Raw genomic sequence first — 20,000 nt, 5'->3', positions numbered from 1 at the left:
AGTAAACAGGTATTAAAGAATCTCACACAGACAAATTCTTTAAATATTAACAAATAAGGATTATAAAATACACTAATCTTCCTTCTAAAGCAGCATCTTATTACAAAAGGTGTGCTTTCTTGGAGCTTCGCCATTTGTAGCGGGGGGAAACATTATTCCATGGATATTTTCAAAAGATGAACTTATTTGCTTTCCATTATACTGTCACTAATATTTCATGAAACCTCTCGGTGATTTCACACAAATCCCATCATTCAAGCTGATAGGCAGTAAAACAGGGAATAACGGTCAATCCCATTTACGCTTACTCTACGAAACTTCTCTCTTGACATGGAAGCAATACGCTGAATTATCTATAAAATTAATACAAGAGAAAATTCGATAATGCGGGAGTTTGAGGGAAGAAACGGCTACCAAGCTACGCTGTAAGAGAGACATTGGTCTCCACATAGATGTGATAGAAATGAAATTCGGTGGCCGTGCAATGTTACGTAATGGCTGCTTAGCTCATACGATACAGAACACTGCGTTACTTGAGTAGCAGTGTTAAAAACAATGTTTAAAGAAATGTAGTCATCTCTCACAGGAGAGAAGGACGATCTGAAGAATTCAACAACGCCAAAAGTTGAATGAAAATATTATTTAAAACTTACTGTACAGTTCTTTTGATTATGAGTTTTAATCAGGTACATTAGGAAACATTGCAGTTCATATGCTAATTAGGAATTTTCCTGTTGTTTTAGGATAGAGGGAATACGCTTGTAAACAATAGATATTCTAACACTAACAATTTATCAACCGAGAGAGAAAAAATAGGATGTTGTACACAATAGCCCGATAACACAACACCACTACCAGGATGTCATACTTCGATTCTTTTTTTTTTTTTCACCGGTTACCTGTTCAATTTAGAGATGGACTGAAATTCCAAGAGGTTATTGCATAAATCTACACAGGGTAGAAGAAAAAGAAGAAAAATAAAAAACGGAACCGCCCTGAAGGCAATGCCGGATACCCTTACCTACCTTTGATATTGATTTTTTTTTTTTTTCGACAAAGATGAGAAAGGAAAGGTTTGGTTGTTATTTTATTTGTATTCACTATAGAATAAAATGTTTATTTCTTAACACCGAAAATAAAAAGAATTAATCTATTACCATGACACGAATAAGATATTCTGAGCTCTTTCTCGACTTCTTTATTGGGAATATGCATATATGTACATCCGAATGGGGAAGAAAAGTATAGCTATTCACCTTAAAAATCTCCCCTTTGAAAGAGTTGTTTCAGATTTTACCTCGATATCCATGAAAAAAAGAAAGGAGGGTGCGAGTTTCATTATCTATTCCCGAATGCGTAACTCTTTCTTAACCTGGTATGAAATTGATTTAATTAATTATGGTCTGATGACCTTAACCTTAGATAAGTCGAACTCAAGATTCTAATGTTCGTCAGTACTCCAAAATATACCAAATATACAATAATATTATACGCTTACAAAAAAAAAAAAAAAAAATCACAAATTCAATTTGAAACATAGATGTCAATAATTATAAGCCATTAAAATGTATCGCTTCACCATTGAGAAATGCACAGCAATAGTCCATATTCCAATCGAACGCATCTCACTCTACCCTGGAAAGGTATGATGGGTCGTACGCGACCCCTACAGCATTTTCAAAACCTGTTTTTTCCCCATAAATCATCACCTGTCTCGAATATGGAAGTGATCGACCTGCAAGGGGTGACTAGTCTACATGCCATTGTCTGCTTTAGGACTGATTTTCATCTAACTTCCCTCCTTCCCCGTTTTTTAACCCCCCCCCCCCAGGGGTCAACCTCGACCCTGACATACCTTTATAGGGGTAAGTGATCAAACAGCAAAGTTATTACATAATTATAAATTGTCGAACAGTGTTGATACTTGTTTAGTTCTTTATAGTTGGAAAGTGTGGGTGGATGGTGTGTCTACCACTTGCATGACATTGGTTTTGGCTTAGATGCCATATATTGCCATGAGGTCCATTTTCCCTCAAATGCTAATTTCTGATTTTTTTTTATTTTTTGCAAATTTGATTTTTTTCTATTTATTTTGAATTTATCTTCAATAATGGCCAGCAGGCAGTATTCCCTCGGCATGGATGTCATCAACACACTTCTAATGGAGTTAAAAAGAGATGTTGATGATAATATGGAGCTTGCAACCCCATTCTTCATTTCAAGTGGTAGATTGGGCTGTAAGAGTTGTTGCGGTCTGTGGCCATTTTGTTGACATACCCGAAAGGTAAGTTGGCATATCTCTATATATTCTTGTTCTGTATAGAATTCGTGATATTTTGGTATATTTTAATGCATAAATATCATATTTTATAGGAGATACAATGATTTTCATAAGAAATTTACATTGTGAAACTAGGCCGTCAAAAAATGACCTTTAGATTTCGCCCGTTATAACAGTAAATTACATCTTAGTGCAAATTTTATTATGTATTTCTGTTCTAGGATAATATGAGTTTATTCTATAAAAAAATAGCCTCTTCCTATTTCATTTGGGTACCCAAAAAATTCATGAAATTTGGACAAATATTTTTGGCTAAAAAAAATTACCCTTTATTTCTCATTTCAGATCTTGACTTTTATGGGTCCAACTCATTTCCAGCAATTACACGCTGTTGCTTTGCCATCTAAGAAGGTGTCCCTAAAGGGATTTATGTGTATATGTATATTTCTATTTTTTGTGAATATTTACGTCGTCTTTTTTTTTTTGTATACTTAAATTTTTAATATATTTCCAATAAATAGTTATTTTGTAGATGGGTATCATTTATATTTTCAGTAGTTTTTAGCATTCTTTGAACTATTTTTAACAAGTCACACAATACAGATTGATGCATAACTAAATTTTTCCTGAATTCTTTTTGGAGTCGGGGTCGCTCGCGACCGAGTATACCCTTAAAGGGGTGTCCGAGTTGCGTACCTATCCAGGGTTAAAAAATAACAATATTTGTAATATAGCAATTTAAAAAGAAGATTTTCAAGGTGAAAAAGTTTTCCGGTCTTATGTGTTATACTTGTTTTCCTAAAGCTTAAAAAGGCTTCACTAACATTGAAACAGTGAAAAGAAAAAAAAAAAGAAAAACTAAAAAAGTAGAAAATATCGACCCAGAAATAGTAAATGTTGAAACACCATAATTATGAAATTTTACTTTTCTGTTAGAGAAATTATGCAAATAGAAAAAATGAGGTAATGAGTATATGCTCAAGTGCATGTTCTGAATTTTGTGCGTGTGTATGTGAATAAATAACTATTACAATAGAGTTTCTGGGTACAAAAGTATAAGTTATAATGCTGCAATCTCCATACGCCTCCCTGGCCACCTGGTGATTTTCACACTACAATGAGCGTCTAGAATGCTAACAGCTTTTTCCAGGTATCCTACAAGAACAAAAGGGGAAATGGCCTTGGGCTCAGGCGAAGAAACTCATCCGTTATTAGTTTTTCTTTCGCCGAAGACTCCACGTGCTTCCTCTTTAGTTTACCAACAAAGTCTTATGACTTTAATATTAAAACTTTTGCCATATTCTCATACTCAATCCACCGCTTTTCATGAAAAAGAGAGATAATCGGGTGGGGATGCATTATGTTTTGAAAGTCGTTAATATATCTTTCCGTTTTTAGCCGACCTTGGATTCAACATAACGACAGGAGAGAAGACCTAGTATCATCCCTAAATATTAACGAATATCAACCCTTCGTAGATAGTCTATAGGTATGGAGCCTTGAAGTGCAATATTTGCCATATTATGATTATTATGACTAGCTAAACTACAAACCTAATTGGAATAGCAGGATGCTATAAGCCCAAGGACTCCAACAAGGAAAAAATAGCCCAGTAAGGAAAGCTAATAGTGATATAAATAAACCAAAAGAGAAGTTATGAAAAACAAAATTAAAATATTTTAAGAACATAGACAACATTAAAATATATCCTTCATATACAAAATAGATATAGACTTACGCCAACCTGTTCAACTACCTCGCCAGGAAATCCAGTATTCTTACTACCACCCGGATGGATGTTGATCATTAACGGACCTGCGTGGGTACATAAGCAATTAATGGTGAAGACATTTTGTGGATTTTTTTTTACCAGTTAAAGCCCGAATTTGATAGTCACATGCCGTTCTCTTACGTGTCACTAGATACCTTCCATCATTAGAAATAATGGTCTTTTAACAAAAATATACGGCTTAAAGTATATATATATATATATATATATATATATATATATATATATATATACATATATATATAGCCTATATATATATGTATATATATATATATATATATATATATATATATATATATATTGTAACGTTTCGAAAACATCTTATTCATGCTGAATGACCGTTCAATTTCCTTTTCATTCTTTTTTCTGCATTTTCATTAAATATCAGACAGATTTATGAAAACTAATTAAATTCCCCATTAAGAATTCTAGTTTCTAAAACTACACTAACCTTTGATTGCTCTAAAAGGGTTTCTTGCCAAATATTCTTAAATACTATGAGTTTGGCTTAGTGCATTGAATTAATTTCTTCGCTACAGTTATTGCCGTCATATCTGAGATGTATCTTTTATTCCCACAACGATATAAACCAGAGGAAATCCATGTAACATATAATACTGTCGTTTTCCTTTATTTCAAATACCGTTCTCTTCACCAAAATATGGCCAAACTGTCTTACTTGATCTCAAAATACATTTTTTTTCTTTTTTTTTTTGTCTAACATGGAAGTAATTTTTCGTGTTCCTTGCAACAGTGTTTCATCTCTTAAGAGAAAGCCTAGACTCTCTCTCATTTTTTGATTTCCATCCGAATAAAAACAGAATAAAATGTAGTAACCATACACAAGTATCCCTCAGCCTCGAAATAAAAGTATGCCAACGGTGAAGACTAAAAATTTGTTGTTGCGGAAAATATATATCGTAAAGCGAGTGGTCAACAAAATTGCCCTGCTTTACACAAAATAATCTATTGTAGATGATCTACGCTAATCGAATTACCCATTTCAGATAAAAGAGAATCCTCCATCTATCATCCTGTTATCCTTGTTGCGATAAGACGTTGCCATAAAAATACGAAGTAATTTTTACTTCAAACTGTCCGTATCCTGGGCAATTTAAATCAAATTCGTTTCAGATGGGAGATGTCACATGGTTTCGGGCAGTTTTCTTTGTGGTGGAGATAATTGTAACGAGAAAATATCCATATTTCTCTAAGAATTTCTGAAGGAAATTATTATAAGAAGTATAACATAAGATATTCTAAAGGATAACTATGTATAATATAAGATATAATATAGGATAAGTATGTATAAGATATAATAGAATCAATTAGCGGTCAAACCCAATTCATTGATCTCAAAGTGAGCTGTCGGTTAAAAAAAAATATTTACAGGCATGTATGATAGATATTTGAAATTATTTGGTTTTTTCAACTATTAATCTAATTAGCACTGGAAGAAAGTAGACAAAACACACGCAAAGGCATCTTCAGAATGTCTTCAGATGAAAACCCTTTCCCAAAAACAGGAAATTTTTAATCTCTTTAAATCTGTTGGAATTCCAATAAAAAAAAAAAAAAAACATAAGAGTATGAGAAAAAATGCCAATTCTTGGAGTGTTATGCTTATCTCAAAATGAAAATGATAAAAAAGGATCATAAACATGGTACCTTGATATAATAAGAGAATGGTTCACTAAAAATCATAAGATAACTGTTATATATAAGAGATAGTTTTTCGTTCAGACAATATTTGGTTTGGGTTAGATGTAAATATTTGCAGGCGTTGTAAACAGGGAAGAAAAGCAGACGCCAGGGCATTACCCGATAAGTTTTATACGTGTTTGGCAAAGCAACGAACGCACTCTCCTCTTCCCGTTCACTGGGGAACATTAAATGTTACATCTATCACAATAACAGAGGCAAATATGTAACGCCAAATACGTACTTGAGAGAACAATACTGTAGAACCATTATGACCGTAAAGCAGCAACATAAATTATACATATTATTGTATTATATCATCCTACCATAAAAAGATACCTGAGGAAGAAAATGAGTTAAGTGTCTTTACTTTGTAATTTGCATAAAGTGAAGAACTTAAGTAAAAAAAATCACTGCCTTAAAATTTCATTCATGATAAAAAAATAGAAACTCGTCGAATTCTTTTATCCAGCAGATATATACAAATATTTAGAGAGAAAAGGCGTGGGAGTGCATACAGCACGGTCTATCATGGCTAACGAGAAAGGTCAGTGATATAAAGAAAAAAAAAAGAAAAAATATCCAAACAAAATGACACGTTCGCAAAAGTTCCCAGGAAAGCAGATCTGCCCTAATGCTATGATGATATACAGGCGCCGCTGGAGGTGGTGGTGTTTACAACGGGGCATATATTTTTAGTTCCTTCCCCAACCCTCTCACAACCCAGCCCCTAGTGAACGAATACCCGATGAGGCCCAGCCCCCTTATCTTCACCGAGTTTTGCAGCCAAAGGGAAAGGGAATAAGGCACAAAGAGTGGGGATCATGGCAGAGTTGATGACAAGAAACATAAAGGAGATAAAATCAACAAATAAATTGCTAACTAATGTTCTTTGCTCGGCTTCATGAGGTGAAGTTTACCTAGGTGATTAAGATATATCACGACACAAGCCATATCTCTCTCTCTCTCTCTCTCTCTCTCTCTCTCTCTCTCTCTCTCTGCTTGGATCATTAATTTCTTCCTATTCACACGTACAAGCATGAATGAATGAAATAAAATATCACTTAGGAAAGTATATGTAGCTATTAATTACCAGAACTGTAAAACTACTGTATACAGTATGGGCTCTAATATAGTGTTCTTGAATAACAATACAGTAAAACAAAGTATATTAGCCTCATTTCGTATATTATCAAAATAATATTAACATTATCAAGTGAAGTCCAGTGAATAGAATAAACAAGAACACATGAAAAAACGGTCTTAATTAAAATCTGAAACCTAGCATTGTCCAAAAGTACAACAATTTTACAACACAGAAAGCTATTTATTCACAGAGTATACGAACAATATTAGAAACACATGGTTGATTCAGATATTAAAATTATCATATTCTATTGGCCTGAGCGTAACAGGAATCCACCCCTTCATTTATTTGAATGCAAAACCCGACAGATCTGAGGGAACTGGAGATCTACTCAATGCATTTTTATTTCATTAGTGTAAATGAATATCTGAGAAACTTGACACCTAATAGCAAGAGTTCGCATTCTTAATAACAGTGAAAGTAATATCAATTATCACAAATAGTATAACAGCAATGGCAGTATCTGTAAAGGGGGTAACGATAAAAAGGAATACCTGCCCGGAAAAGAGCTGCGACCTTCCCAAGCTTTAGAAAAGATACAGTACTCAAATCAACCCAGCATCCTCTTTCCTGCATTATGTGCAGGGTTGCTGTTAGGTTAAAACAGAGAGGCGAGATGAATGCAATGAAATTTTAATCAATAGATAACGTGTTTATATACAAGCAGTTCCAAGCAAGAATGTCACAAAAAAAAAAAATTGATACAGTGAAGGCAAGTTTAAGCAAGTTCTGTTATCGTGTGGGGTACAGCGGGAGATACAAAAAAAATACCCTTACAGTGTACGAGCATGTGTGAAACACGTGACATACATGATTCCCCCTTATAAATACATACATGTGAAATAGGGTAGAGTAGCTGGATTCCGCCTTCGATAGTTTTCTATTGAAGAAGGCCAATGGGTGTGTCGAGCCGTTAACCCCCTTCTCGATTACTGCACCAATAGTGACGTCGCTGGCATCGATGGAGAAAAGGAGAGGGCATGTGCACGGGAAAACCGAGAGCCGCAGCAACTGATAGACCCTTCTTTGCGTTCCAGAATACCGTTTCTTGAATGGGACCATATTTCAGATCTTTTGACTTGCCTTTGAGGTAGGTGTGGAGGAGGACAAGAGTGGCAGCGATGGCTGGCAAGAACCAGTGATAATAGTTGATCATGGCCAAGAATTCTTGAGGTGCTTTGACGGTCAACGGTGTGGGGAAGTTTTGAACAGCTGCTACCTTCTCAGGGAGAAGGTGGACACCTTTAGGAGTGATGTGGTGCCCTAAGAGCGATACTTCATTGGCGCTAAAGGTACACTTGTGGTACTGGACCATTCTGTTGTAGGCGATTGAAAATGATCCATAGGCGAGAGGTGTTCCTCTTTGAAGAAAGCAAACGCAAATATGTTGTCCAAATAACATATGCAGAAGGGTTGGTCCTGTAAGATGGCATCCATGAGGCTTTGAAAAGTAGCCCCAGCATAACGAGGGCCAAAAAGAGTAATTGAAGTTGTATGTACCGAAGGAGGGGGTGATGGCAGTCTTATGGATGTCTTCTGGGTTCAAGGGCACCTAATAATACCAATTCAAGAGGCCGAGTGTAGAAAAACCTTCACTTTATGCAAGTAGGAGGTAGCATCAGTAATGTTTGGAAGGGGGTAGTGATCCGGTTCTGTCTACATGTTCAGACGCATGTAATCCCCACAAGAACGCAGGGAACCATTTTGCTTAAGGATGATGTGTAAGGGTAACGACCATGGGCTTGAGGCCTTTTGGCAAAGGCTAATTTTTTCCATTTCAGCAAACGTTACTTTAGCAGCTGTTAAACGATCTGGTGCCAGGTGCCTGAATCTGGCGAACACTGGGCGAACTGTTGTTTTGATATGGTGATGAATGCCATGCTTAGCAGGAACCTGGGCATTTGGCAAAGATCTGGACGGAAGAATTCCAGGTACAACGTGAGGAGGTGGGGCGTAGACATCCGTGGGTGCACTGATGTGAAGAGCAAAGTCGGACGGGGCAGGTTGATGAGGTGTTGACATGTATGAGTCTGCGTTGACTAACAATAGGTAAGCAACATCAACTAGGAGGTGAAAATGGGAGAGGAAATTTGCACCTAGATTTGGCAATGGGACATCAACAACGAGAAACTTCCAATGATATTTGGCACTCCCAAATGATAATGAGAGGGTCTCGTACCCCTGAGTGGGTATCACAGATCCATTGGTAGATACCAGGACAATGTCAGCAGGCTTAGATTGACTATGTTGTGTCATAGAGAGTGGCCTTGGTAGAAGAGAACAACAAGTACCAGCGTCTACCAAAAACTGCACGCCCATACTTCCATCATGTAAAAATAAAAAATTAGTGAAAGGGGGGGGGGGGGGGGCCACCAGCCCAAGAAATAGCCTACTTACAAGTTTTTTTTACCACTGACAACCGTTTGCACATTTTGAGAGGCCGATGGCCGTCAGTAAGTGGTGGGAGATGTTCTTGGTTGGGGTATAAGTGAGGGGTGGTATATGTGGGTGGTGAGTGGTTTTACCACTGCTCTGGCATGTCAAGGGGTGGGCATCCACATTCACATCAGCTTTGATTGATGTTGAATAGTTGTCCTCAGGGGTGGAGGCATTCATGGAGGTCTTGAAAGTGGCGAAGTGGCTGTCTTTAAGGGTGTCAACTTTGGTTATCAAGTCCTTCATGGGCAAAATATCGACATCGGGGATGCTAGTGTGTACAGGTTCATGCAGGCGTCGTACCCAAAGTGCACGAAGTAGGTTCACCTCCCGAGCGATATTGGTCATTTCCCTAAGGGCGAGTGAAGCCTTTCGGTCCCCCAACAGTTGTTGAGAGAGCTGAAAAAGCTTGGCTATCTGGTGGCTGGTGATGATGAGTACTGCTTCAGGATGTGTTTTGAGGGCATCGTACTCTATTGGGGTGTCTTCTTTGTTGCAAAGCCAATCGGATGTTTCCAGGAAAATGTCCTCGGGGTTGTTGCGAGAACATAGTCTGTTTTAGTGCTTGAGTGAGTCACGCCCTTGATGCAATACTGAACTTCGGCACCCTGAAACCAGCTGAATTCCTCTGTACTGGCGAGTGGCATTAGTTTCAAGGAGGTGGAGTGAATACATGAATCAGGGTCGGAGGGTGCCATCGTCAAACAGTAGGGCACAGCAGTGAGGGGGGAAAGCAGGAGTGAGCTGGACTTCTAGGAGCCACCAATATGCGAGGTTGCTGTTAGGTTATAACAGAGGCGAGATGAATGCAACTTACTTTTATTCAACAGATATTAAGTTTATATAAAAGCATGTGAAGGCAACATTAAGCAGGATCAGTGTGGGGGATAGCGAGAGATACAAAAAGAGAAGAAATTACAGTTACAGTGTGCGAGTGTGTGGGAAACATGTGCGGTACAATTACAGACCAATGCAGGGAGCTATTTGCATACCTGCTTCGGGTGTCTAAATCAACCCTCGACCTTCCCATTTTCATTCTATTTTCTATTTCATGAAACCCCTAAGACATTTGTCCTCTCTTTTTCCTTTGGATAGCTGCTACGGGTATCCTAATTAACCTTCGAACTTCCCAATTTCATTCAATTTACTGAACAGCTAAAACATCTATTTTTCTTTCTCCTTTGGATACCTGCCTCGTGTATCCCAATCAACCCTCAACATTCATATTTTCATTCAATTTCCTGTAAACCCTCAGACATATATCCTTCTTTTCTCCTTTAGATAGATGACTTGGGTGTCCCAATCAATCCGCTCCCTTCCCATTAGATATTATTCTTTCTTTCTCGTTTGGATAGCTACCTCGGGTATCCCAATCAACCTTTGAACTTCCCATTTTCATTCAATTTACTGAACCCCTAACACATCTATCCTTTCTTTCTCCTTTGAATAGCTGCCTTGGATGTTCACATCAACCCTCAACCTTCCCACTTTCATTCAATTTCCTGAAAACTTCTTAGACATTATCATTTCTTTCTCCTTTGGATAGCTACCTCGGGTATCCCAATCAACCTTCGAACTTCCCATTTTCATTCAATTACATAAAACCCCTCAGACATCTATCCTATCCCTCTCCATTAGACAGTTGCCTCGGGTCTTAACCAACCATCGACCTTCCCACTTTCATTCAATTTCCTGAAACCCCTCAGACTTCTATCCTTTCTTTCTCCTTTGAATATCTACCTCGGGTATCCCAATCAACCCTCGACCTTTCCATTTTTATTCAATATCCTGAAAGCCCTCAGAAATCTATCCTATACCTCTCCTTTAGATAGTTGTCTCGGGTCTCAATCAACCATCGACTTTCCCACTTTCATTCAATTTCCTGAAATCCCTCAGATGTCAATCCTATCCCTCTCCTTTGGTTAGCGGCCTCGGGAATCCAAATCAACCACCGACCTTCCCATTTTCATTCAATTTCCTTAAACCCATCAGACATCTATCCTTTCTTTCTCCTTTAGATTGCTACCTCTGGTATCATAATCAGCTTCCGACCTTCCCTTTATTATTCTATTTCCTAAAAAACTCAGACATCTACCCTTTTTTTCTCGTTTGGATAGCTACCTCGGGTATTCCAATCAACCCTCGACCTTTCCATTTTCATTCTATTTTCTAAAACCCCCCAGACATCAACTTTCTTTCTCGTTTGGATAGCTGCCTTTGGTATCCCAATCAACTCTTGACCTTTCCTTCCTCATTCTATTTCCTGAAACACTTTGACATATTTCCTTTCTTTTTCTCCCAAGAGAAATCAACACCCTCAGATGTCGTGACCCTTTTCAAGGAGCATTATAAAACATGTAAACAAATAACATGAAATAAAATAATAAAGAGAAATATCAATGTTTTTCGATATGTCTAAAAGAATATCCGTATATTGATTAAACATTCACAAATTATATGATATTTTATTACTTCTTACTTTTTCCTATTGTGTCATAATACTGTATATATTTCATTGTCAAGACTTACATACTTTTAATTTCACAAATTTCAATCAAGTAGGCACTTTACTGATCATTTACCCTTCCAGCATCAGCTTCCCTATATGTTTGCTTGTGTGTCTGCGTACTTGGATGGTTTCAATCAAGCTACGTAAGCCTCTATCTTACAAACATTCCCTCATTGACTGAAAAGTCTACCTACCACTGTTATGATGCTGATTATAGCCAAGGAGCTGAGTAATTACTGATAGAAGTTAAGTCACAGGAAAAGGAAAAAAAAGACACGTTTCTATCAGTAGCCCTGGCAAGGAAATGAGAGAAAAAAGATAGTTTTAGGAAAAATGATGACATAAAAAAAAGAATAAGTTCACGAGGGAGAATCAGACAAGAGAACGTCCGACGACTTTGAACAACACACTTATTTTTTGCAATAAAAAATCTATACATTCATTTTCAAAAGAAGATTATTGAAGTATTAGAGAAAACAGTAAGAATAGTCTTGGTTCGTGTTTAGAAGAAAATATCAATCCACGAATTTAGCGGTATATCCCGGAGTCATTTATGTTCTTGTTTTTGGATGCTGAGAGCATTCCTAAATAAGGAACCTTAGCCTACAGCAATAGACTCGCCCACCCACTGATCGGCTAACGGCTTGATACTGGATAACAAAAGACTTGCCATTAGAAAAACTTTTGTCAGTCTAATTTTCATCTTTCGTTTTCGTTTACTGTTTGCTGTCATCTAATCAAGGATCAGCATGCATTTGAAACTTAGCAAGCCAATATGAGGAAGCCATTTCGATATACGAGTGGATAAGTTTGTGAAATATTACAAAAGCAGAAAGAAATTTACTAGGTCAAATTGCTGTACTGGATACAAGACACAACTTAACATGGAAAATGTTTGGAAACATCCACTTGAACCAGTACATTGTTCCTTATTAACTGCTGATGGTTCACTCGTAAGAACCAACGAAACGAACCTGCTTCATGCTCTAGAAACAGAACAAGTCCTTGCAAGATCACCAGAAATTTAATACATGACTTGTATCATTGATGGAAACGGCTACTGGCCCATGGCCCATTATGTCAGAAAAGTTATCCCCACCGATAGAATTTTGAAAAATGAATCAAATCCATTTCAATAATGTTCATGTACAAAAATGTATATTAAAAAAAAAAAGATAAATGCAAAAAAATATATATATATATATTTGATTGCAATTCCTTTCATGTTTTGTCAAAAACAATGACATATTCAATGGAGAGTGACAAGAATGAAATACAGGAGTGAAATCAAATCAAAGAAATAACCTGTACTATTAATTAATACTCACAGACCGATAAATGGCATGATAACATGTTTGATGATTCGTACTCTTTGTTATCATCATTAATAATGAATATTATTCGGAGTGCCACTAATGATGGAAATAAAAGATTGATTTGCATATCCGATAACCATTTATTTCTGATTTCGATTATCCAAGAAACTATTTTAGTAATAAACTGTTAATCTCAAAAATAAAAGCAGATGTATTTTACTTAATTCCGGATTAGTTAATTTTTTAGTATCCTCGGCTACTTCATGCAATTCTTTTCTTGGTAAACGATTGCGATATAATACTTTTTGAGTGTCGTAAATTTCATGGAAAGATATCTTCTCCTGAAATAATTGTTTGATATTATTAGAGCAAATTTCCTTGATTTGAATTTTTTTTCTGAAATACCCATAGTTTTTACTCTCCTCCGTAATTTCCATTTATTGCAAGTAAATGCAAACCTTCTTATTTTGCCAGTATGTTATTTTCTCAGATTTGGCTGTATTGCAATACAGCTTTAAGAGGAAAAGTTCGTATAATTTCTGTAATTGAACATTTGGCATCGTCCATATTATTCTTTAGCATATCATGAATCTTAATCGAAGTCTTACGAAAAACGACAATGCAAGTCATAAAGGTATGAAAAAAGAATATAAAACAATTGGATAACAACAGTAGAAATATTAAATACTGAATTTAAAGTGGAAAAAATCAAGATTGAAAATCGAGTATTGTGAAAAATTCGGAACAATATAGCTTCAGAATATTTAGAATTCTTAAAAATATCTCAATGTACCGAAAACTGTAAACCTTGAGAACAATGAAACCTATAGTGTTTAATGGCAACTGAAATTAAATATTCAACATGCTTTTACTGAATCGTACAAAGAGAAATGTAAGTTTCAGTAGCATGTTAAGTTAGAAATAGAAGAAAGTAATAAGAACATAATTCAGAACAGACCTAAGTACCAAAGTCTTGACCTTGGTAAGTGCTCAACCACAGGTAAGAAAATCTACCAAACATGAAAGGGCACTAAATCATCAAATAGTTTTCAGCCCTTAAACTAAACTACTGTAATACATTTTTATTTCTTACATAGATAATTTCGTGCCTTTTATAAAACGAAAGGAAAAAGCATAAGGAACCCTTGTAGAAGTGAAAAAAAAATATTCATTTGTCTCATGCTGCATTAGAATTACAAATATGTATTGGATCAATTGTTACTGTTTTGGTTTCTTAATTAGATGGATGCAGTCCTGTGTCTTTTTAGCCTGGTACCATATATTCAACAGCTATAACCAAGAACAATAGGACTCCTCGCCTCTCTCCCTGCCTTGACTCTAGGCTACAATGAATTGGAAGTTCCGAGCATTAAATAAAGAAAAAAAAAGAGAAAAGATATTTCCTTTCCGCTAGTAACACAAACTCTTTTCCTCGCCATTTTTTTTTCATCTTTGAGAACCCTGTATTTCAAACTATCACGACCCACCCTAAACAAATTTCCACCACTTTTCATTCCGGAGATCCACTTGTATGTGCTCTATCTCGGAGATCTACCATTCCATTTCAATCAGGAAACATAACTTGCAATTCTGTTTTCCAGACGCTGATAAGCACAGATTAGGACAACGGAAAATATTCGCTAACACGCTCACACTTTTACAAATTTTCTATACCATATGATGTACCATATGCGTAATGTAAATAATTATCCTACCACAGTTCTTTATATATATATATATACTCATATTCTTATGACCAAAATTTTCATAATGCTACAGAAGCTAAAAATTTTTGTCTAGATCTTTCAGCTACCATAGGCGCATTTTTTATGTTTGCACTTCCCAATCTAGCGGATCTGTTCATCTCACAAAGTGCCATGACATCCAGCTTTTGATTCTTGAACAAAAATATTACAAACACTTGTATTGGAGAGAGAGAGAGAGAGAGAGAGAGAGAGAGAGAGAGAGAGAGAGAGAGAGAATGTTATTCCTGTGATGAAATATTGACATGGGTCTTGCCTTTCCTCTGTCTTTCTTTACAGCCAACACTTCTTCCATGAAAGACCCAAGGGAAATTAACTCATACAGAGTCTTCCTATCAAATGTCATCTCAGTGGAGAACCTTTCTTGATATAAGATTTAATACCCCAAAATCTTCCCAAAGGGTTTCGGAGCGAGGGCTATGGTTGATGGTTCGCCAATTAAGTTCGAGTACCTATATATAATTTCTATCATTGTGCAATGCTTCATTGCATCGTGAAAATAATCAATTAAAAGTATCCTTAAGAAAAAAATCCCTTTGAAAATATGAGTATAAAATCATAGGTAATGAGCACACACACACACATACACACACACATGACAGATGTGTGCTTTTTGGTTTAGGGAATGAAAAGAGACAAATGAATGCAATCCAACATGAAAAAAAAATCACGGTCGTTATGCCATAGTGGCTTAAGTAATCAGAAATCAGTACAGCAACTTATAATTTCACATACTCCTTACCCTTCCGATGGTTACACAGCCCGTGTTTAAAAGAAGCAATCCATTGATAGACGCTATTCAGGGAATTATTTCCGTCTCACTAAGATATAATCTTAATGGTGACTATCAAAGATTTGGAGCACATCATCTCTCATAAAGTAGAGAGAACATTTTAACTTCAACGAAGAGGCAAATCAATAAAGAACGAATAGTGTCATTTTACATTTTATCAAAGTAACGTTCGAGGAATAAAATCCTTTTTCAAGTTCAGCCTTCCTGCACCGTACTCCATTATACCTTATAAAACAAGTACCAGATTCCATCCAATGACCTAATCCGGGGGTACCCAGCCACGTCCAGGAATAATCCCATTTCATTCCCAGACTCGTTGCCAATTTCCGCTTGGAGCTCGACAGTAGGGGGCGGAGGAGGGGGGAGGGGGGGATTTGAAGGCTGCACAGTGGGAGAGGAGTTATCATCCGACTCCCACTACTTAGCTCACCCCCAAAGCCCCACCCAACGACGCCCCCCACCCCCATCCGATATCATGGCAAGACTGTCCAGCATTCTAACATCGGCGACGTGGCACAATAAAAGGAAGAAAACTGCCATCCCATCCAAGAACAGTTTTACTCCTCCAAAGAATTCAAGGAGGTACTTCAAACATTGTATGGAAGCCGATATTGCATTAGCCTATTTACTTCATGTTATTATTATCACTATCATTATCAATACTACCCAAACTACAATTTTGGATAAAAAAGCACATGGACTACAACAATGAAAGAACCTAAGTGGAGAAATGAAATGTGGTAATAGCAAATAAAGTATATGTGAGATTGGACAAAAAATATCTTAACATCAGTAACAATGTTAAAGTAGATTAGTCATATGGAAATTATATATATATTAGTTCATATACGAGAGATCTGTTCTAATGTTGTTACTGTTCTTAAAATGTGTTAATTTAATTTTTCGTTACTTTTATAGTTTATTTATTTCCTTGTTTCCTGTTGAAACCCTTGGGCTTATAGCATCCTCCTTTTCTAACTAGGATAGTGGCTTAGCTAATAATAATAATAATAATAATAATAATAATAATAATAATAATAACAAAAGAAGCTTATGTCAAGCTGTTCAACAGTAATGAATTACAAAATGTTTGAACTTTTGAACCGCCTGATTAGGAAGATCATTCCACAATCTAGTCACGGCTGGAATGAAAATTCTAGAACACTTTTTAGTATTAACTTATGATGGAGATGGTATGAATGTTAGAATTAATTACACATCTAGTGCTACGTACAAGATGATGCAGTCTGGAAGGATCCCAATGCATAAAGAATTAACTGAACGACCGTGACAGACATTACTATCCAAATCAGGAATAAGGAAGTTAATATACAGAAATTTTCTATCCTACGAATTAAGATGAGAGTCGGCAGTTGAAGACCAGACAGAAGAACAATACTCCAAAAATGTTAAATAAAAGAATTAAATAAATTCCTGATGAAAGGCTAATCACCGAAAATCTTAAATCAATAAACCATTTTCTTAATGAATTGTATATATTTTGAAGAGTCAGTGCAAATCTCTGGATACCGAGGAGCCACTGTCCTCGAACTACTCACAATCATACGTTTTCAAAAGGATTCCCCCATTTCATATAATTTACAAATTACTGCGGTATTTCGTTGGTCAAACTCAAACTAATGTTTCTAAATGTTTTAGACTTTGTGCTTTGAATATCTATCATAATTGACAACGCTATGTAAACTCAATTCTCCAAGTGTCAAAGGTCAAGCTTCTGAGATTACTCCGATGTTTTTTTAAAATACGACACCTGATATTTAAATAAACGAGCCGACGAAGTATTGGTAATAAATAAAGTAGATATTGCAGCAACACTTCTAAAGCGAAGATAGTTGCTGAAAAAAGGAAGTAGGTCAAAATATAGTTTTAATTTTGTACCGCTGGCATTCGAAATTACAACAGACCGACTTTACCGCCAAAGTTAGGCAAGCTGCGTCGAATGATAAAACGACTGCATAAAAGACAAAATTACAAAAGGAATTCATAAAATTATTCTAAAATAATGTACCCTGTGAAGCGATCAGATTCACTCTTACCCTTTTATTAACTGATAAAAAAAATGTCCAAGTATTACGATATGAAAAACAAACTATGAACAAATAATCAAATGTGACCTTTATTCAACAGAACTGAGTTTTGTAGATAAATAAATAAAATACACATGTATTGTAATGTATCAAAAGGAAAGAGCATAAACTTATTTCCAATTTAAACGTAAAAAGAGCTGGCACCCATTTCCTACTGACCTAGCAAACGTGAACTAGCGCTGAACTACCTCAGAAGAGGTTTGGTTGACGGCCATTAACTCGTGTATATATATATATATATATATATATATATATATATATATATATATATATAAAGTGAACTAGCGCTAAAGGAACTCCGAGAAAGCTTCGGTTGACGGCCATTAATATATACATACATACACATATATATATATATATATATATATATATATATATATACATATACATATATATATATATATATATATATATATATATATATATATATATATATATATATATATATACCTGTAAGTGCGGGTGATATCTAAATCGAATTAAATAGGAAACTTAGTAACTACTTGTTTTAACGTTGTCTTAACTACTAAGGATTAGAGATTTGGTGGCTGACTGTCATAAATAATTCTCTGCTCATCATTTATAGAATAGTTCAACAAAGTAGATAAAGCCCTTTGTTACAATGGTTTACATTCAATTTCAGGACACAAGGATGACGTACGCAACTTTTCTGTATTTTTTCGCAAGTCTTATGACGTTAATTAGCTAATTTACAATTACGGGTAGCAGCAAGAAGAGATTCCCATAGCGATTAAAATTTTTAAGAAATATATTCTTAAAAAGAATTAATTTGATGACTTGGTCTCTAGTCCATGATTTGTAAAAGTCGCTTTATATATTCATGTACATATTGTTTTTGTTAACACTATTGTTTTATTTATTGTGAGCAACTTGACACAAAAACTACAGTAACGATTTTGACCAACTTAGTAGTCATGTTAGGTATGACCCAAGGATGAATCTGTAAAATTTTCTATAAAGTACCTCAAAGTACAAGTATGCAGCAATACTTCGAAAATAATCGCAATGTTAACTAAATGACAATTTTTTTTTCCGTTTGTGAACAACATTACGCAAAAACTACTAACCTAATTTTAACGAAGCTTGGTGGACATCAGAGGTATGACACGACGACAAATCCGTTAAATTTTGAAGAAAATACATCGAAGTATAAGTACATGGTGGAGTTCAGAGCAAAATAAAACAGCTTGGCGTTGCTAAGGCAATCTCTCTACTGAGTGCCCCTCTAGTTGAGTTTGAGGTATGATGCGATTTTTTATTGTTTTAGCACACTATAATGCTGTCACCTAATCTCCTATTCACGTTTTCCTTCTATGACAGCCCTTTTTCTAGTTTCTGTCGTGCCTGGGTTATATATGAATATTTTATATCAGCTCCAATTAGCTTTGGCTAAGAGAGAGAATAAATATCCCTCCCAATTATCTTATTACTCTAAGTCAGACGAGCGAACACATCGCGTCCTTAACAACTTAGATAAATTCAGCATAGCGGTGATTCCTTTCTTCCGGTTCTCAGCTCATGTATGAGAGCCTCCTACTGCCACCTTTGACAGCTATTTGAATTTAAGATAGTTAGAGCCCACGAATAGAAAAATAGCAATAAACTACTTAGCTATCATGGGTGCCAAGAATACCAGAGATTAAAAAATTCTGGTAAAACATGGGACGTAATATCAATAGAAAATACTTATAAATAAAGTAGATCTGTAGCAATTGAAAATCTGTTGAAAATGGTCGGAAATGAATAGGAAGTGTAAATATTTCCCTATGCATTGCAAAGGATCACAACATTTTTGAATGGAAAAATATGCTTGACGTTGAGTTCTGAATTCAAAATGCGTGAATGAAAGGGATGTGGCAAATTTGTTATATTCACGTTACTGATATGGGACAGATGACTAGTGAAATAAAATTATAAAAACATTCTCTTCGTTTATAATCAGAATAATCTTTCAAACTAAAAATAAACAAATGTAAATAAAATACATCATCGTGTGTCTGTGTATCTCTATGAGATAAATTGACCGAGAAATAATTTCAAAATACATTAAGGAGAGCTATAGTCTATTCATTGAGAGTTGCACCCTTTACTCTTTTGAACCACGCTGCCTTACTTCACAAGGCAACACATATCAAC

General features: G+C 35.7%; 2 protein-coding genes across 10 annotated transcripts in view; both read right to left on the bottom strand.

Moving 5' to 3' along the window:
- norpA (no receptor potential A) overlaps positions 1-20,000 on the bottom strand; it is a 753,920-nt gene that overhangs the window by 242,554 nt on the left and 491,366 nt on the right. The window lies entirely within an intron of this gene.
- Positions 8,575-9,237, bottom strand: LOC137631926 (uncharacterized). The gene has a single exon (XM_068363928.1). The coding sequence runs from the start codon at positions 9,235-9,237 to the stop codon at positions 8,575-8,577; it is 663 nt and encodes a 220-aa protein (XP_068220029.1).

The sequence above is a fragment of the Palaemon carinicauda genome, chromosome 40 (assembly GCF_036898095.1).
Source record: "Palaemon carinicauda isolate YSFRI2023 chromosome 40, ASM3689809v2, whole genome shotgun sequence".
Lineage (NCBI taxonomy): Eukaryota > Metazoa > Arthropoda > Malacostraca > Decapoda > Palaemonidae > Palaemon > Palaemon carinicauda.
This window is presented reverse-complemented; position numbering and strand designations above follow the sequence as displayed.

Excerpts from the sequence above, each read along its gene's own strand:
- LOC137631926 (XM_068363928.1), bottom strand. The coding sequence starts at position 9,237 with ATGGGCGTGCAGTTTTTGGTAGACGCTGGTACTTGTTGTTCTCTTCTA.